The 20,345-nt window shown below is 38.5% G+C and overlaps 1 protein-coding gene across 2 annotated transcripts in view; it reads right to left on the bottom strand.

Moving 5' to 3' along the window:
* Positions 1-9,833, bottom strand: part of PRKAR1A (protein kinase cAMP-dependent type I regulatory subunit alpha) — a 30,134-nt gene extending 20,301 nt beyond the window's left edge. Inside the window, exons 1-2 of one of the 2 annotated variants that reach the window (XM_069076556.1) lie at positions 9,480-9,833; positions 4,154-4,336 (exon numbers count right to left, since the gene is read on the bottom strand). In XM_069076556.1, coding sequence (XP_068932657.1) covers positions 4,154-4,327 — 174 coding nt within the window. In that variant the 5' untranslated portion in view covers positions 4,328-4,336; positions 9,480-9,833. Of the gene's footprint in view, positions 1-4,153; positions 4,337-9,195; positions 9,353-9,479 lie in introns of those variants that run through there. The other variant, XM_069076558.1, reaches the window with a different exon arrangement.
* Positions 9,834-20,345: the final 10,512 nt, after the last annotated feature.

The raw sequence follows: 20,345 nt of genomic DNA on the forward strand, positions 1-20,345 counted from the left end.
ATCTTAAAACATGTTGAGCTAAGGAGGCATCTGTAAACAGATGGCAGTTGAAACCACAAGAATGTAAGAAAACATCAAGAGTTAGAATATTGAATAAATACAGAAAACTGAAAAAATTCATCAAAGTCAAACATAAACTTAACATTTTTATGGCTATAATTATTTCATGCTAAAAGCAAAGTAAGTCAGAGATTAAGAATTTTAAAGATACTGTTCTAAAGAGAACCAGTAACAAACTAATGCATCTCACTAGCATGTAAGCTAAAATGCAATGTCATTTGTATCATGATGAAATGCTACTTAAAATCAGTTAATTGTCCATGTAAGACTATTCAAATCCAATTTGGATAAAATGTCTGTTAACAAAGTCCCTTTCATTTTAAAAAAGAACTTTAAAAGTAACAATCTGACCTACAGGAACTAATAAATTAACTCAATTCTTGGCAAAGAAATCACTTCAATTACCTGTTCTTACTTCCCACCTTGGTTTAGCAACACATTATTACAACAGTAACACATTAACAAATTGTGTTCTGTCCTTGTTCTTCCCTTTCTTCTTCTCCACCACATCAAATTCTACAGAAAAGGTTTTTAATTTTTTTTTGTGTCATACACCTCTTTGGCAGTCTGAGGAAGCCTTGAACCACTTACCAATATATTTGATGCCTACAGTCATTAACTGAAGGAAATGCACAATTTCAGTTGTAGGTTTGTGAAAATAAAGATGTAATTTTTTTTCCATCCATGTTCACAGACAGACCCCTTGAAATGTATCCATGGACCCCAGGTCTTGAGAATTCCTAGTCTGTAAGTATATATGTCTTACACTTGCATATAAAAATTAATTTCTTAACTACAAAATAGGGAAAGAGTATCTTAAGATAGTTCTGAAAAAGAGCTTGAGGATTTTAGTGAACTGAAAACTCAAAGAGTTAGCAGTGTGATGTGTCAGCCAAAATGCTAACACAATCTTGGACTGTATTAAGAGGGGCAGGGCTTCTGGAAATAGAAAGGTAATAGGCCCAATGCATTCTTTACTGGTCAGACTTCACCTGGAGTACTGTTCTGATACCAGGTTTAAAAAGAGCACTGATAAGCTGGAAGAGCATTCAATGGAAAACAAACAGGACAGTGAAGGACCTTGAGTTCATGTCCTATGAAGATTAGTTGAAGGAAGAAGAAAAGACTTGGGGGATGGGGAGACAATAGCCATCTTCAAGTACCTGAAGAGCTGTCACACAGAAGAGAAATCAGATTTGTTCTCTTTGACACCAGAGGGCAGAAACAAGGGCAATAAGAGGAAGTTACAAAGCAACCAATTTAGGCCTCAGGAAAACTTCCTAACAATTAGAGCTCTCCCAAGTGAAACAGGCTGCCCTGAAAGGTGGGTTCCCACTCTCTTTAGAGGTCTTCAAGCAAAGACTGGATAACCAACCACTGGGGTAGGTAATAGAAATTACTCTGGTAATTGGTTAATTACTTTGTCTAGATGGTCACTGAAGTTTCCTCACAACTCAAATTTTTGTGATTCTGAGCTTGTGGTCTACTAAAACCCTAGATCTTTTTTCAGACAAACTTAGTTCTAACCATTCCTCCCCCCATCTTGTACTTACAAAACTATTTTTTTGTAACCAAGTGACATTTATTTCTGTAGAATGTTGATCTTATTAGATCCATTCCAGTCCTCTAACTTATCAAGAAACTTAGATCCCATCATCCATTGTGTCAGCATTCCATCAGGGCTGTGTTACCTGCAAATTTGATGAGCATAACATTTCTGCCTTTATCCAAGTCACAAATAAAAATATTAAACTTCATACAGCCAAGCACAGATAAGTGACTGGAGTATTCCTACCAATTTAACAATCAATAATGAACTGCTCTTTTAGTCAAGACATCTAACCAGGATAGAATCCATTATTATTATTGTTTAGCCCACATCTCTACATCTTCTTGAGAAGAATAGTATGAAACTATCAAAAGCTTTACTAAAATCTGGATAAACTATTGCCAAAGAATTCCCTCACCCACTAGTTTAATATTATCTAAAAAGGAAATGAAGCTAGTCTGGCATGACCTGTTCTTGATGAAACCATGCTGGTTCTCTCTGGAATCACCTCATCTCTTTCTAGATGCTTTTTAACTTTTTCAGAAATCAAGGTCAAGCTCACTGGCCTAGAGTTTGTAATCTCTTCTCTTCCCTTTTTTTTTTTTTAAACAGCGGTATCATATTCCCTTCTCCAATTGTGTGGTTCCATCTCCTGATCTTTCACATACTACTGCTGGAAAATGGTTAATTTCTGCCTGTTCTTTCAAAGTCTATGGATCTAGTATCTTTAGGCCAGGTGACTTAAATCATCCAAGGCAAGCAGGTACTCTCTATTTCTTTGCCTCTCTTGGGCATCAATTCCCTGAGAGTACATTTTGTCCTGTCATCTTCAGTGCAAAAACCATTATCCTCGCAAAGAAAAGGGCAAAATAAAAATAAAGTAGCTCTGCCTTCTCCATTTTCAATTATCATCTTTTCCATACCCAAGCTCAATCGTTTCTTTGATCCTTTTTGTCTCAATACAGCTTTAAAAAAAACTTATCCTTTGCTCTCCTTGCTCTTTTCATTCAGTGACATTATTTTGATGAGACTGTGTCATATTCATATTCATCCTTTGTCTTAGAAAACTATCTAGAACTGAGGATTTAAGTAACTCAACTATACTCACATATCTAGTATGTTTCACAAGCAAGATGTGAACCCATGTCTTGACTCCAAAGCCAGCCTTCCATCTACTACATAACATTGCTTGTCAAAGAGGATGATATTATACCTTAATCTAGGTTTTTTATTTTAAGATTTTAAAATTATTCACAGCTTATCATCAGAATTCCAACTCAAAATTTCAATGTGGTTCCTGAGCTAACTTTTCTGTCCATCCAAAGAAGCAACTGGAAAGGTTCTAGAGCTGGGGTTCTTAACCTGGGTCTGCAAACTTTTCTTTTTTAATATTTAATTATATCAGTGTAACTGATTTCCCTTTGTAATGCTAGATATTTTATTCTAAGGCATTTAAAAACATTCTGAGAGGGACCAAGGCTTCTCCAGTGTGCCAAAGGGTACAAAGGTGATTAAAAAAAAGTTAAGAATCCCTCCTTCTAGAGAGACGATCTGGTCAAATAGCCCCACAACTTTAAATAAGTCATTGAGGACAGGAATATACATGAGATCTTGGTTCTTTCATTCATCAGTCCTTAAGATGGTTTATCCCTAATAGAGAAGAAAATATTTAGTGTAGAAAAATGTGCTCCACATGAATCACAGGGCAAATAAAAAAATTTCAGACAACCAAAAAACAAAATCAGCAGATATCCCTAGATCACTTTCTGAAAAGGAAAACTGGATTAATTTTTTTATACAAATGTGCCAAAAAATGACAAAAAAAAAAAGTGAAAACTGGGGCTCCCTCAATAGGTGCATTCCGCTTTAGAATGAGTAACCTCCATTCATCATATAGAAAAAAATTATACAATACAGAATTTTTGTAATTCAGCCATAGGTTTGGCTAAAATTTACTAATCATAAAAGAAAGGGAGCTCCTCAGTTAATTATATTTCTACAAATATAAGTTATAAAACTGAATAAGCAAGATTTTGTTGGAAAATATTCAAGCTACTTAAGAAAAATCCCATTCTGGGGGCGGCCAGTTAGCACAGAGAGTAAGAGCACATGCCCCAGAGTCAGGATGACCTGGGATCGAATCTGGGTTCTAATACTTAGCACCACACCCAGAAATAATTGGTCTTGTAACCTTGAGCAAGTTACTTAACCCCACTTGCTTTAAAAAAAAAAAAAAAAAAAAGAAAAATCCCATTCTGGAGAACTTTTGACATACCCATTGAATATAACCATAGAATTAGCTGTACCATACTTACCATTTCTTAATGCAGATAGAAGGAACTGTTCTTTCAGAGGTTACTTTAGATTATTGCAAATGCATCTGAAAATGATACTTTTCACTAACAAAGACTTACCCAGGCAACTGGTACAAGTAAGATTGATTAGCAATTAAAATTCAGCAAGTGTTTAAATCTCATTCTTCCCTTCCCTCTTCCTCCCCCAACTTTTTTTGTGGGTTTTTTGTTTTTCAGTTGTTTTTTTTACCTTCTCCAGTCTCTCAAAGTATTCCCTAAGGAATGCCATGGGTCTCTCAGGCCGAACAGTACAGAGCTGTACAATGGAATCTTTAAGAAGTGCCTGGATATTATGCTTCTGGACATAGAGCTCACACTCCCGGAGGCTCCGCTCCTCCTCACTATTGGCGCTGCTAGTTGCCATTGCTCTTAGCTGAAAAGAAAAATGTACATATATACTTACACAAACTATTTAGAAAGAGAAAACCAAAACCAAGCTTCTATTCTGCTCAATATCTCAAATGGGTATTTCTAACTTGAGTGATGCCCACAGTAACTGAATCCTGCCTTAAGAACTACACTTGATTATTAATGGCATACTGTTTAATTTCATCTTTGATTTTCCCCCTCACCCAGGGAGAATCGGGGGGGGGGGGGGGGGAGGGAATTAAAGATGTAGTTATTCTTCCATTAAGAAACAAGTCCAAGGGGCAGCCAGGTGGCTCAGTGAGTAAGAGCACAGGCCCCAGTGTCGGGATCGAATCCGGGCTCAGATACTTAGCACCACACCCAGAAATAACTGGCCGTGTAACCTTGAGCAAGTTACTTAACCCCAACTGCTTAGATTAAAAAAAAAAAAAATTAAAAAAAAAGTACAGTTCCTAAGGCAAGACTAGTTACTGTGAACATTTGGATATAGTAAGCTAAGCTATGGTCCTAGAATTTTTCAACAGCTATTCCTAAGACTTCTGAAAAGTTAACCCTTTGAAGGAGTTTCACTCAGTTCACTTCATTTTAATGGTGTGGGATATATACAGTATATAGCAAACAGGAATATTACAAGGGTGTGCTTCTAAATCTCTGTGATTTATTCCTAATGTATACTCCTATCTAGTTAAGAATTTCCTAATATATTAGGTGCACCACCACTTCGCTTACTAGTTGTTATGTCTTTTTTTTCAAACAAACCATAAAAGGAACAAAAGATACAAAGATCTGAAACCATCTTATTTTAGAATCTCCTGTTTATGACATCAGTTTCTATCAATAATCCTGACTGATAATCAGACTTTCCTTGGTAGCAAAGTCCCATCAAAATTTTCCTTACTCATATAAGACCACAGATTTAAAGCTGGAAAATTTTTTTAAGATTATCATAATTTAGTAGTTCTAAAACTTTTTGGTCTTAAGATCCTTTTACACTCAAAAATATTAAGGGCTCCAAAGAGCTTTTGCTTGTCAGGTCCATTAATACTTACCATGTAAGAAAGGAGAAGGGAATATAAATTTATATAACGCCCACTATGTGCAGGCACTGAGATAAGGGCTTTTCACAACTATTAATTTATTAGATCTTCACAAGAAAATCAAAACTGATCAATTTTTAAAATATTAATTCATTTTAAAATAATAGTCATTAAAACCATTAAATTTCATTTTTATAAGACTTGTATTTTCCAAACAAAACAGAAAGTATACAAAAGAGTGGCATCATTTTACATATTTTTGAAAATCTATTTATTGTCTGGCTTAATAGAAAAGAACTATTTCTCATATCTGCTTCTGCATTTCAATCTCTTGCTCCGGTCCATATAAAGTAAATCTGGCCTCACTGATACACAGTTGCAAGAGGGAGGAACATTTTAATATTTTAGTAGCATCATGAAAAATTTTGTCCTTGTAGGCCCCCTGAGTGTCTCAGGGACTCTTAGGATAAACTGAGGTCAAAAGAGTCAAAGTAACTTGCCCAAGGTCACACAAGTGAGAGAGGCAGGATTAGAATCCAAATCCTCTGGTACTCTTTCCATTACACTGTGCTGCCTACACATTTTAATTATCCTTAAAAAAGGGTTCCAATTAAATTGGTACAGGCAATCAAATCATATGCCTTAAAGTTCATACATTTTAAAAGGTTCATTTCAAAGAGTTTCTGAAATAGGCTCAAATAAATTACTTTGATGGATAAAAAGAAATCAGTGTTTCAAAAGTCAGTTATATATTAATTTATACCTTGGTCATTAAGGTTTCTTAGACAGGGAAAACCAAAATATCATTAACTATATTTTCATCTGAAATACATCACATCTCTTAACTGCAAAACAGATCCCATTAAAAAAAGCTTATTCATCAAGCTCAAACTATGTTCCCCTCAAACCCTTTAGCTAAAAATTGAAATGCAACTGAAGGTAATATTGAAAAACCAAGGCTTTTCCAACAAGCTTATATTATAAGCCTCCTAACACTGAGTGGAGACTGGTTTAAAATAAAAAATAGGGAAAACACTGACTCAAAAAGTCTTCTGAAGCCCTACACTCATTTTGTTTGGACTCATTTAACTCATTTTGTTTGGACAACGTCCATGATAAATTGGAATCCTCATGCCCTTTCAACATAAACTTTTTTTTTTAAGAAAATAATTGTAAAATCCTGGACAAGTTGAAGAAGTCCATGTGCATAATCACACAAAACAAAAATCTATTCTATTTTAAAAGAAAGGAATTGTTATTGATGTGTTATTTACTAATCACAATGATAAATGCTTAATAAATATTACTGCTGCATATTAAAAAAATACATAGCCTAATTAATTGGAAATGAAAATTTTGATAACCGACAGTCCACAAATTAGAAACACTAAAAGCACTTTGCTGCTACAATTGATAAAACATGGTAACCTGCTACTAAAAAAGACATAGGGGCCGCTAGGTGGCGCAGTGAGTAAAGTGTCGGCCCAGAATCGGGAGGACCTGAGTTCGGTTCTGGCCTCAGACACTTAACACCCACACAAAATACTAGCCCTGTAACCTTGGGCAAGTTACTTAACCCCAATTGCCCTCCAAAAGGCAAAAAAATAAAAAATAAAATAAAGACATATAACATCCGCTAAGATTGAACTACTACACATTCTCCAGGTCATTCAACAATGTGGAATAATGCTTCAATCTTATTCACAAGTACTGGGAAGGTGACTCTGCATGTCAAGAAACCATGAAAACCAGCAACTGCAGAGTTAAATCAGATCTTTTACTCTTCAAAATCTGAAATCATTTCATGTATATGTGACAAAAGTTACAACTATAATAACAACACATTAAATTTAAATATCAACCCTGACTCTCCTCAGTCAAATCACAATAGTGGCATAACATTTTTAAAATGCATGGATTAGAAGGGACCTCAGAGGTGATGGAGGCCAACACCTTTGTTTTACTGATAAGGAAACTGAGACCTCAAAAATGAACCAAGAGGCCCAATAAAAGACCACAATAAAAAGGAATGGAAAAAATATATATATAAAATTACTTGAATCTTTGAATAAATCCAAACATGTACCATTACCTGTTTGCAGAAATTTATTTTTCAGACTCTAAAACCAAAAAAGCTCCCCCAAACAGGTTATTCTAGAGACTGCATTTCAAACCCTTGGCAATTAAAAGATCCCAAACTGGCTGGTGGGGCTTTCCTGCTTAGGTTAGCCTCCATTTTGACACAGAGAAATGTCCTTGCCAAGCTGAGGATATATTCCTTGGAAGTTCTGATGTTAAGACAAACTTCTTGAATCTTTCATAATAGCATAAAATTAAAGAGTTTTGGTGGTTGTTGTTTTACGGCTTGCCATGGATGTTTATTACTTGTGTCAGAAATTTCATCTATTTAGAACTCTTCAGTTTAAATGGTTGTCTGTCAAATATGAGATTTAACATCTTATTTTGAAAAAAATCTTTCTGGTTTAGAACAATGCCCATTAAGGCTGCGGCCTACCAAAAGCTGAGTTGATGCTAACATGCACAGCAGCCTGAGGGAGAAAGGGCACAATGTTACAATAGAAATTAATAATTTTGTAGCCATTAAACAAAAGCTACATTGTAACCATTGTGGGATCTTACAGCTTTTCCTGTATAAAATTAATCGTGCTTTTGTTAAGTCTCCAAATTTGAATAAATTACTCCCAAAAGGAAAAATTGTGTTCCTACTTTCATGTAGGGCAGGGGAGAGAATTAGAGACATTCAAGAGAAATGTTAAAGTTACAACTCATCCACTACGCCATAGCAGGAGAGTCAAAACTGCAGATTGGACCACTTAACCATTTATCAGTTTGAGTTTTTTGTTTTGAGGGACAGCAAAATACTGCCTTTCGTTTCATTTATGCCCACTGGGAACTCTGTAAAAGAATGAAAAGGGGAGGTCAAATCACCACCTAGTAGAAGCTGGCAGGCAACAGCAGAGAGAAAGAGAAGAAGGGAAGGGGAGGAGAGGAGAGGACATGAGCAGAGAGATATAAAAAACTGGCTTAGACATAGGTGAAGAACAAAGGAAAATTGGGAAGGAAATACTGCTCAATGGGGGAAAAGGGAAAGAAGGTGCAGAAAATGACAAGAAGAGGGGAAAGACACGGGGGTGGGAAGAGGAGGAGGGAGGGAGAGGGGCGGGATAAAAACAAAATGCAATTATGGGAGTTTCGGGAACAAAAAGATTTAAGATCTGGGATAGATTAACAGGTAATAACAATAACAGCATACGTTTGTAACGAAAACAATATCAATAATAACTGACATTTATACATCGCTTTAAGATTTGCAAACAAAGCACTCTAATATCTCACCTTAGTCTCACAACCACCCTGAAATGTATTATGTATGCAGCACTTTAAAGTTCGCAGACCACTTTCACATATTTTATTTTACTGGATCGATCAGGTTTAGATGCTCCTTTTTCAGAAACGGGAGGAGGGGGAGAGAATCGCAGGAATGAGAAAGGAGGGGGCTTGGGGATGGGAGGAGCAAAGGGGAGGGCGCGCGCGAGCCGAGATAGGGGATGCGGTTTGTAGGAGGGAACTAAAAGTGAATGCTTCCCGACTGGTTGGGGATGGCTACAGAATACCGCGGCGGGGGACGGACCGCGGGAGCAGCCCCAGAGGCCTGGCTGGGAAGGGGGAAGGGAGAGGACGGGTGGGTGCGGCCCTTCCCCAGAGCGCTCCCCGAGGCGCCATCTTGGATCCCTCCAGTCGCAACAAACGGATCCGCCGGCAGCGAAGCACGACCGAGGCTGGACCCCGGAAACGCTCCACTTACCGAGGTGCTGACAACTGCACGCTCAGAGTTTTCAGGAGTGGGAGGCTGAGAGCCGTCTTGGACCCGCTTTGCGTCGCCCCCCTCCACCTCGGCGGTTTTCAAATGATCTTGACTGCTCAAAAGGTTCCCCCCCACACCGGAAACTAACCAGCCACGACCAATCAGCGTTCTATCACTGACGTCAATGGGCCTCGGTCTAGGCAAGGTGGTTGCCCTGGGCAACCCTTACCTCCCCTCTCCTCCCGCGTCTTTTTCGGGCCTTTCCCGACCCCCTCCCCTCTCACCTGCTTGTCCACAATCTTTCCTCTTCTGGCTCTCCTTTCTTGCTTTCTCTATTTCTCTTTTTCTATAGCTTTCTTTCTCTCTGTCTCTCTTTTTGTCTCGTTTTAGACGCTACGTGTCCAGACTGTCTCTCAGGCTAGACTGTCTGCCTCGGTCTCCCTTTTCCTCCCTGTCTCCCTTTTCTCTCCGTCCGTCCGTCTGTCTATCTCTCGGTCTCCCCGAGCTCCACCTCTTCTCGTCGGGCTCCTCCTGTGGCTTCTGCTGCACTCCCTTCCTTGTCCTTCTCTTCCTCTCCTTTCCTCCGCCTCTTCTGACTAGTCTATCTCGTCTCCCCCTTTCCTAGCCCCAGACTACCTCACGTGGGCGGAGAGGAGGGGGTGGGGAGGTGCCTCTGCAGCTGCGCCCTTTCTTCTCTGCAGACCCTGTGCGGGGTGGGGCCGAAAAGAGGGGCTGGGGGAAGGTTTCGTGCTGTTACTAAGGCTCGGGCAGTTGCTTAAGGACTGCGGCTACTGCGGCCGAAGCTGCTGCTGTGGATGCGGCAAAGCTCTGCTGCCATGGCAATTGCTGCAGTGTCTGGCAGCTGCAGTGGCACGTCCTAACCTGGCCGCTCCCTGCCCAGAAGGCTCTTGGCAGCGCTGGGTGATAGACTAGCTTGTTTTCTGCAATTAAAACACCATTATTTTTCAGAGGGGGAAACTGAGATCCAATAAAGATGGGGGCTGACTCCCCTTACCTAGAGACCGAGTAGGATAGTCATAATTCCAACTTAAGGGGCGGTGGGAGTCGGATTTCGGGTATAGGTGACGACTCCAAACTCAGTACTCTTTCTTCTGACACCTTATTTTCTCACCTTTTTCTTTTAGCCCAGTTTCCTCTCTCTAAGTTGTCTTATATGGCATTAAAGACCTCTCAGGGTCCTGAAATAAAACATGTTTAAGTCTTGGACTTCACAAAGGAGAACTGCTTGTTCTTGTTGTAGATGAAAATCGATCATCCTGGGATCTGTGATTCAATTAGAGCAACCATAAAAATGCTTACAAGCTGATGAGCCAAGGTCATGAAGGAAATTAGAAATCTAAAGTAAAAATAGGCCTGATAATTTTAAAGAATAAACATGCCAAGAGCTTCTAGCACATATTTATATTGCACTAAAGCATATTATGTTATTTGACTGTCCCACTGAGGGAAAAGCCAGTCAGTCTCCTCTTAGGTGCATCATCACCAATTTAGGCAAAGGGAGAAAAAAAAATCTTAGGAAAAAAGCTATTTTCACCACTATTACAGAATCCTAGAAACTGATTTGTTTTTAAGACACGTAATCTAATCATCTCTCACAACTAACTCCATGTTGAAATTTCCCTCCAAGCCTGGTTGCAAAATTATAATGATGGGGGAGAGAGGCAGGAATAAATTCAAGAATAAAATGATTCCTTTGATCATCATTTCTTCACAGGCTTTGCCCCTTACTGATCTGATTTCTACCTTCAAGAGAAAAAAAAAGAGGAAGGGGGCAGTTGTTTTAGAAGGACTGTTTTAAGACCAATTAAATCTTACTCTTGAGCACATATATCTTGCTATATGCTTTTGTGCTCCTTTCACATGTATTTCTGCAGAACCAGAATAAGCCATGAGTGTTCTAAGAGAAAAGAGACAAATAAACAAAGCATTTTTTGATTTATGATCGTCCCTCATATCTGATAGCTAGCAGAAGCACAATCAAGGGCAGAAAAGCAGACTGAACAAAATGAAAAAGATAGCAAAATGCTTACAGAGAGCCATAGCTGGAAGTCTCTCTCCCAAGAGTGTTCTGTGATGAACATCACAGGTGACATTTACTCTGTGGCATGCCTGGTATAGTGGAATGGTAGGATAAAGACAGCTTCTTTCACACAGGATTTCACACCTAAGAGCAAAGAGAGAAGGGACTGACAAATATGCCCTCAGCTGTCATGCAAAAGAAGAGAACAGGATACTGTGAAGCTAAAGGGTCACTCAAGCTACAAGGTTATGCCCTTTTTGGACTGTGTGTCTTCTGTGTCATGTTTGGTTTTGGTGCATATTTTGATGAGACAGCCTCAGAGGGCTTGAGAGAAAAGAAGCAGTAAACTGGGAATATTAAACCTTTTCTCCTATGTTATTTGAGTGACAGCTGCTTACTCAGTAAAGAATGAGGTTTTTATTCCTACCCATCTGCACTATAAGCACCATTCCAACCAAGGGCAAGGACCATACTGTTTTCTCTGTCAACAGTATTAGCCTTGTTCCAAATGCCAAATCCATATTTACTGAAGAGTTGGAAAAAAGCAAAGCAGGAAGAGAAGCTGCATATTGCTGAATTTGGGTGGGGTTTACTGAGACAGCTGGTGATTTTTTTTAAGTCATGATGGCTTATAAATTCTATAGATTCCCCCTTGAATACCAGATTATATATGACATTTATCAATGAATGTTCTTATATCACAATATGTAATCATTGCCATATTGTGCTTTCAGTGTAAGTTTCCTCCATCCTCAAATGTCTACTGTTCTTAATCCAAAGCCTCTTTTCCTATTTCCTTGAATAAATCTAATAAACATAAGTGAAACCGAGAAGTAAAATTAAAATAAAGGTAATAAAGCCCCTAAAAGCCTACATCTTAGGCCTCATTGTGTTTAAGATTGCTCTTTACCAAGGACAAATTCATAGACTCCCAGCAAAAGCAATTAAGACAAATTCTATTCTGTTTCTGCTATTCAGTCATGCTAAATGTTTTGCCTCTTGTAGAACCAAAAATATTCAAATTGCCACCAATTTTGTGGGTTTCAAACACAACCTGCTCTTAGTAAACATTCAAATGACTGGAAAGTCATACTACCATGGCTTGCAAGTATTGTATAAAGAGTGCTGAATTTGGAGTTGAGAAGACCTGAGCTCAAGATGGCTCTTCCACCACTGTGAGATCTTCAGCAAATTATTACACATATGGGGGCCCTAGTTTTTTCTTCACTAATGTGAATGAGGGGTTGGACTGGGTGAAGTTTAAGGTCCCTTCTAGAATTACTTGAATTCTATTATCTTATAATTCCTATGGGAAACAATTTTCTATCAATCAAGAAGCATTTATTAAGCCACACAGCTAGGGAATATCATGTGAATGATGAGCCAACAAAGGAGACGGAGAAAGAGTAGTCAAACAGGTAGAAGGAGAACCAAGAGAGAATATGTAGTGTGATGAAAACCCAGAGAGGAGAGAGTATCTAGGAGAAGACAGTGGTAAACAATGTCAAATACAGCAGATAAATTGAGAAGGATGAAAAGTGAGAAAAGGCTATCAGATTTGGCACTTAAGCAGGCACTGATAAGTGGAGAGAGCAGTTTCATTTGAGTGAAGTCAGAAGCCAGCTTGCAGAGGTTTCAGAAAGGAAGAAGAGGAGAGGAATTGAAAGCAGCAAATGCTGGGTGATTTATCTAGAGTATTAATAAAAATTATAAATCAAGTTTCATGCAAATAGACACCAAGGTTCAAATCTCAAATGAATTCCCAATGGAGATGAAAATATATTGAGAGACAAGCTAGGTAATACAGTGGATAGAGCACCCACCCTGGAGTCAGGAGGATCTGAGTTCAAATCCAGCCTCAGATACTCACTAGCTGTGTGACTCTGGGCAATTTACTTAACCTTCAATGCCCCCCCATAAAGAAAGCATATTAAAAATCACCACACTCAATAATAGAATGGTTATAGAGTAAGACAGTAGTGGGAAGAATGAATCAGAGAAGGGAAAAAGTGAAAGAGGGACAAAGAAGACCACCCCAATAATCTATACATGTGATGATGAAGCCCTGTACCAGAGTATAACAGGGAAAGGATATGAAAGATGCTGTGGAGGAATAAAAATAAGATTTTTGCAACTGATTGGATTTGGACATGAGGGAGATATAAGAGTCAAGAAGCTTTTAAATCAGAGACTGAATAAATGATAATTCTATTGTGGGAAATACTACCTCAAGCATGTGAAGACTTTCCCAGGCAGAACAGGCAGATGAGAACAGTTTGTTCCAAGGGCCATGAAGGTAGCTGAAGCAGGCACTGCAGAGCACTTAAAGCTTGGTTACTCATCAAAGACACCAAGGGTATCCACTGTATCTACTAAGTCCTGGGCCATCACCAGTCATCTTGACTTTTATCTTACAATTAGACTTTGATGACTCAGAGTGAGAGACTTTGTGCAACTCTGCCTTACTTAATTCCAATTCGAATTCGGGTCAAGCTATCACCTGTGATATCATTGGTCCTCTTCAAAAACAAAGGATGAACAACGACTACAGCAAGATAAAATAAAGGAGCAGATTCTTGTAGAAAATAACTGGCTTACTTTTGGACATGTTAAGTTGGAGATGCCAATGGGAAAGCCAAAAAAAAATGTATAAACAAGTGAAGATGCAGGTCTAGACCCTTCAAGAGAAGTAAAGACTAGAGATAGAGCTTTGGAAGTAATCTGCAAAAGTCAATAGAAGACTTGGTAAGCACCAAAAGAGATAAGCAAGAAGAAGAATGGGTGAAAGAAACACTGTGATCAGTTAAAGAAGCAGGAAAAGAGCCAAGAGAATGTGAAGTTTTTGAAACCAAGGACGGAGAGTGTTACCACAATCAGGGAGGCAGTGAAGCTGAAATATATGACAAGAGGGCTGCAGTTTTCAGCAGCCCTAACAAAAGCACCATTCAGCCTTTTTCTCACATTCAAGCTGCCTATAGGCAGTAGATTAAAAACGAGAAGCCATCCCTTTCCGTTCTTTTTTTTTTTTTTAATATATCACTCCCCCAATACCAAATGTCCCAGCTGGTTGACCAGTTCTAATGAAACAGACGAGCTGTGTAATGACAGCAAAAAAGAGCAAAAGAACTGGGTCAGACCTCTTCATGACGCAGCAGTATGACTCAGGGCTGGGGGGAGGGAAGAGAAAGAGGGAAAGGGCAAGAGTCTTATTCTTTGGTGGCTTTCCTTGTGTCTGGTTTAGTGTTCCTATTGTTATAGCCCATGCCTCAAGCAGGGTCAGGGTTTGAAATATAATAAGCCCTTGTGGAGCACAAAACAGAATTTAAACCATCTTTACTAAGAAAGGATTAAGAAGAGCCATGGTTGCCATAGCAACTGGAACATGAAAGTATTCCCCTGGTGGGAAACAATAGCTAAAGTGAAATATCAATCTCTTGCCTGGGCTAAGCTTCTTTATGCTTCAATCCTCAATTATCATCATCATCGTCATCATTAGCAGTGGGGTACAAAGGGGTGAGAGTTTTTGGCGGGGAAGAGAATTGAGTTGTGGCCACAACAGCTATAGGACTGTACACCTACTTCCATTCTCAACAATTAGGTGGGTCAGACCTACCAAATCCCACTGTTTCATGACAAGGTCGAAAATTCTGTTGGGTATAGTCCACCATTACAATAATCTTTAAACAGCCTTAACAACTGGGGAAGAAGTTTAATACAAATAAAAGACATAAAAACATAGAACAATATATACAATCTTCTTAAAATATTAAGGGAGTGATATCAGGGCAATTCATAAAATATCTCAAGGAATAAAAACAATCATGACAGCCAACATCAGCACCACCGAATTAAAGAATGATACTTCCAACACTATCACAGATCTGGCTGAACTGAGTTAAAATAGCTAAGGTGACTTCTTTTATGCAAGTCATACTGTGGCTTTAATTGATACTGGGATTCACATGCAGTCTTCCTTGGCTCACCAACCAAAACCTCCCCTTCATTTAAGAACCCATCGGAGGGATGATAAAAAATTCTGGTCCTTTTAGGGGCCACTACTGAAGGAATACCCCATTCTTTTCTAGAGGAATTGGATGAAAAACCCTCTTCAATTTCATCTACTGCAGGGGTGTAAACCATTTTTTAATGTATCTTGGACCCTTTGGCAATCTGATGAAACTATGAACCCCTTCTCAGAATATTTTTAAATGAACGAAATATAATACATAGGATTACAAAGGAAAACAGCTTTATTGAAATAAAGATGGATTTTTCCCACCCATGTTTATGAATCCTCCAATATCTAGCTAAGAATCCCTGATCTAGGGGCTCAAAATTATTACTACCAGATAAGCTAAATAAAGGATCTCTTTTTTTCCACATAAACACTCCATCATCATAGTTTGAAAAAAGACAATTTCAACTCCCTTGTATCATTAAAAAACAAAACCCTTCCCAATAATTCTCATGCTTGGTCCCCCAAATCCATTCTTTAAAGGAAACATCCAGAGTGTGTGTGGGGGGGGGGGAGAAAATCTGTCAATTAAGGAGTTTTGAACCATTTCTATGGGTTATTTACACACATGCTATGAGGTGACAAAAACTTTGAAAAGGTAAATATGAAAAGGTAAAAATGATGGAAATAGAAAGGGCCAGAGGAGGTCAACTTTTGATGAGAACAGTACTGAAAACTGGATTCAGGAAATTGCCAGTGGAAAATCTGCTCCCTTTTTCAGTGTCTACTGCTTTATCAGATAACCAGCCTCTCGAAGATAGGACACCTAACTATGATATTCAGAGGTATCACACAAAAGCTGCTATCTTATATCCATTTCAGTGCTCTACAATATCAGCTACACGCGGGTGATAATGGAAGGTGGAAAACTCAGTGAATGTAAAGTCCACTTTGGACCCTTCTTCCCAGTAAAATGGATACTCTGATCAGAGGCAATGATACAAGTGGGCTCATATAGAAAAAAGACAAGTTCTGTAAAGGCCCCTATAGTGGCTGTCTCAGTAACAGACTTAATTGGCACTTCAATCCCATATCCTGAACAAGTAACATATTCAGTGAAGAAAACTTCTTGCCCTTCAATTGAGTGCTACCAACATAATCTATTTACCAATCAGAAGCAGGTCAAGAACTACTTGGGATCATGTCCAATTGGCATGAAGAGCATCATTGAACAGAAGGAACTACATCATTTTAGTCTCAGGGGTCCTGTTCCCAAGACAATATGGCATCACATCTGCTATGTCCAGATTGATGATGTTGTTCTTATGAGAGCATCAACCTGATTATTCAATTCAGGAGAAGGTATATTATGCTTCTAGTAGGGACTAACATGCCCCACAAACAACTGTGTGTTGTCAAAGGCACCAGCAAATTTCTTCCATTGATTTTGACCCCCCCAAAACTTTTAATCTTGCATTATGGAATTCATACAAGTCAGCTTTGGTAATAGTATGATCCTTTCTGTCTATTCAGTAGCAACCAGGACCCACTAACATATAAGGAGCTATTTTTTTTACACATATTGTAATGAGTTCAGGAAACTTGGAGTTCCAAAACTCTAACTATAATTTGGTCTAGTGACTCCTTGGTACCTTACAAAAAGTACACTCAGTCTGGTTCCTATGCACAGAAACTTCCAACAATATAAGTCCCACAGAATGATAATGACTCAAGGTGAAAGATTGCTGAGCAGCCAATTTTCAATTGCCCCATCTGATGGTCTTTTCTCGTGCCTCATCCCTCTCTACCTACTATTTCATTTAATGCTGTTGACTACCATCTCCTCCTGGATACTCTTTCCTCTAACTCTCCACAGCATGGCTCCAACCTATCTTCTCAGGCTCAGTGTATACTACTCTCCCTTATTCTGTGATCCAACCAAATAGCCTAATCTCTATATAACATTTCCTATCCCCATGTCTTTGAACTGGCCATCCCTTCTGCTTGGAAACAATTTTCTCATTACCTCTACCTCACAGAGTTCAGTTCTTTTAAGATACAGCTCAAACATAAACTTCTAAATAATGCCTTTCTTGATTCCCCACCTGCTAATATCCTTCAAACTGCACGCACACACACACACACACAATATGTATACTATATATTTATATATACTATAATATTTTATGTACTACATATTCATGTACACACACATACACATATATATACAAACTAATTTGTATTAATTTACTTTATTGTTATGCCTATTTAGGGAATATTTGTTGCCTCCCCCATTAGGATGTAAGCTTCTTATAGGTAGAGATTGTTCCATTCTTTGTACTTGTATCCCCAGCATCTAGCACAATAGTAGGCACTTAATAAATACTTGATTGATCGGTTGGTTGATGGATTCCAAGTTATAACTTATTCTGGTCCCTAGCAAAAAGAGGCAATAATTCAGTAAATACAGGCCTTCAAACTATCCAGGTGGGGAATATGACTTCTTAAAAACCCAAAGACTATAACAAGCCTCTGGACTTCCTTTTTAGCCTGGGGGAAACAAGTTTCAGTAACTTATTATGAAATACATCTGGAATCATCTGAGGTCTCCAAACTTAACAAATTCCTAAAAATTTAACTGAGTTAGACCCTGAATTTTCTTGGAAAAATCAAGGATAATCTCCCATCCTTTGTCTCTGATATGGATGGATGAATGAATGAATGAATGAAAAGCACTTCTTAAATGTATCCTGTGTGCCAGGCACTGTGGATATAAGTCTGAGATAGTCTATATGCTAAGGAGCTTCTGCTACTGTAACCTCATTCACCCCAATCAATTTTATATCATTAATATAATGGTAGAGTTTTTTCAGGGTTTCAGAACTCCATCCCAAGTAAATGTAAACTACTCGACTGGTTTCAGGAACAAAGAAGAAGGTGAGATCAATAATCCAATTTAGTTCACAGGGGACCAGTCTATTCAGTTTACTGTATTAAAAAGGTCAAGATCAGTTGCAGCAATTGGTATAGTGACTTTATTCATCTCAAAATCTCTGGTAAATTACTGGATACTATCTGCCTTCTATACCTTCTACACAGAGTTATTATAAGGGGAGATAAATACTACAACTTCTGTCTCCATTACCAGGGAGGAAATATTGGTCAACATGTAGCACCTGAACTACATGTAGTGGCTTAAGCAACTCCATGAGCTTCCTATGGTACCCACAATAACTGGCATAGAAGCTACCATAAGCACCCGTATGGGTAGTAACTCCCAAGAACTCATAATACTCATGCCCACAATATACTTCCCCTGGTCTGTTACCATCACTGAAACCCAAATTTCTTCTGCCTACCTCCATCTGAACAAGGATGTGCCCTGTCCCAATGAAGCTGGGACCCTAATATATGAATAATTAATGTGGGACCCTAATATAATAGTTATCTGACTGCCAGTATCTTCCAGACCCTTATATGTTTATCAGCCACTCGTTCTGAACCATAGTAATTGGGGCATATGGCCTCTGATTCTTGCACCTCCACCCCAATCCCTTCCTCCAATTAAAATAGCTTTAGCCATAGAGGAACTTCAGACTTCATTCAGGGGGAACTCATTCCAATAGTCCTTCAAATATGGATACAAAGTCTTGAAAGACTCCAAAAAATGAGGTTAGGTAGAGGACCAGCTAGCTGTGGTAGAGGCTTTCAGAGGGGTCCTAATGGCAGAATAGAATTTTTACTACCCTGGTCCTGGACTTGTCCTTTCTATGTTATTAACACCCCTATAGGTAGATCATCAATCATGTTTCTATGTACTGTCACATTTTAAAAAGCAAATGCAAGCCACCTTTCAAGAATGAGTAGCATCATTCTCTGATAACCTAACTCGGCAGTAGGTTTTATATCTCCTTCCATCTTCCAGAGTGACTATTTGTATAGACATCCTTATTTATCCCTAGTTACTAGGGCTACATTAATCTCCCATTCAAACTTCATCAATTGGTAGGCTCAGGCATATAATAGAGTGCTCTGTTCTTAAAAAGAATCATAGCTAAGGTGTGATTCATTCTGGTATAGCTCTGCCCCTCAGAGACTGAATCTAACTGCACCTAAAGCTGGATAGACATAAGAAATAAAAGGTTGTGGGGAGGTGGGTTGATTTTAAAATTTTATTCCCTTCATTAATGTTCATTTTTGGAAAACTTACTATAGAGTAGTTTCTTAACCTGAGATCCTGGAACATTTTTTAACAAATATTTTTATAACTCTTTCATTAAAAATTGTTTTTCTTTGTAATCCTAAGTATCTTACTTTATGTGTTTAAAAACATTATTCCAAAGTCCATACTTCAAAGGGAGCCATGACGCAAAAAAAGGTTAGGAACTTTTGACATAGACGGAATTCATCTTTATAGAGCTGTGTGTGCAGAATTTTTACAAGAATAAAGAGCAATCCCCATCTGGGGCCTGAGTTGACTGAAGTGATTTTGCAAGAGCATAAAATCTGTAAGATCTCCCAGTAGATAGAATTCTGCAACTGACAAATGCTCTAATCACCCCATTAGGTCACACCCTTACTACATACTATATAAATTTCTCTTTTAACCCCTTCAGTTTCTTAATTCTAAAAGCCCACCCACCTTGTGACTCCCAGATATTTGAAGTCACTCCCTAAAAAGTGGCATGGGGTGGAGGTTGGGAGAAGTAACAGGGTAGGCCTGAGGTTCCTTTATGTCTGGCTCTGTCCCATACATTATTTTATCCATCCATATTTATTTTCCTGCTTTATACTTCTAATTTCTACAGGCTTTAAGGCATTCCACAGAGAAGATGCCTCTGGGTCAGAGGAAGTGTTTTTCACCTATAATCTATTATTTAGTCCCCACCTCCACTAACGTCGACTGCCTAAGTAAACAACAAATCCATTAAAAGGTCCTCAACTTCAAGGAACATTCTCATATATCTCTTCCTCTAACTGTCTAATACCCAAGGACAAATTATTCTTACTTTCCTTGTTCTGGCAATATTCCCTTTGGCAATATTTAACACTACTCCATAGATTTTTTTTTTTACTTTTTTAAATGCTTTATTAACTTCTGATTTACATCATTCATTTCCGCCAGATTTTGAGTTACAAATTTTGTTCCCGTTT

Source organism: Petaurus breviceps, unplaced genomic scaffold (assembly GCF_028583685.1).
Source record: "Petaurus breviceps papuanus isolate PSGF00001 unplaced genomic scaffold, PetGlider_PUasm1.0 90925, whole genome shotgun sequence".
NCBI classification, from domain to species: Eukaryota; Metazoa; Chordata; class Mammalia; order Diprotodontia; family Petauridae; genus Petaurus; species Petaurus breviceps.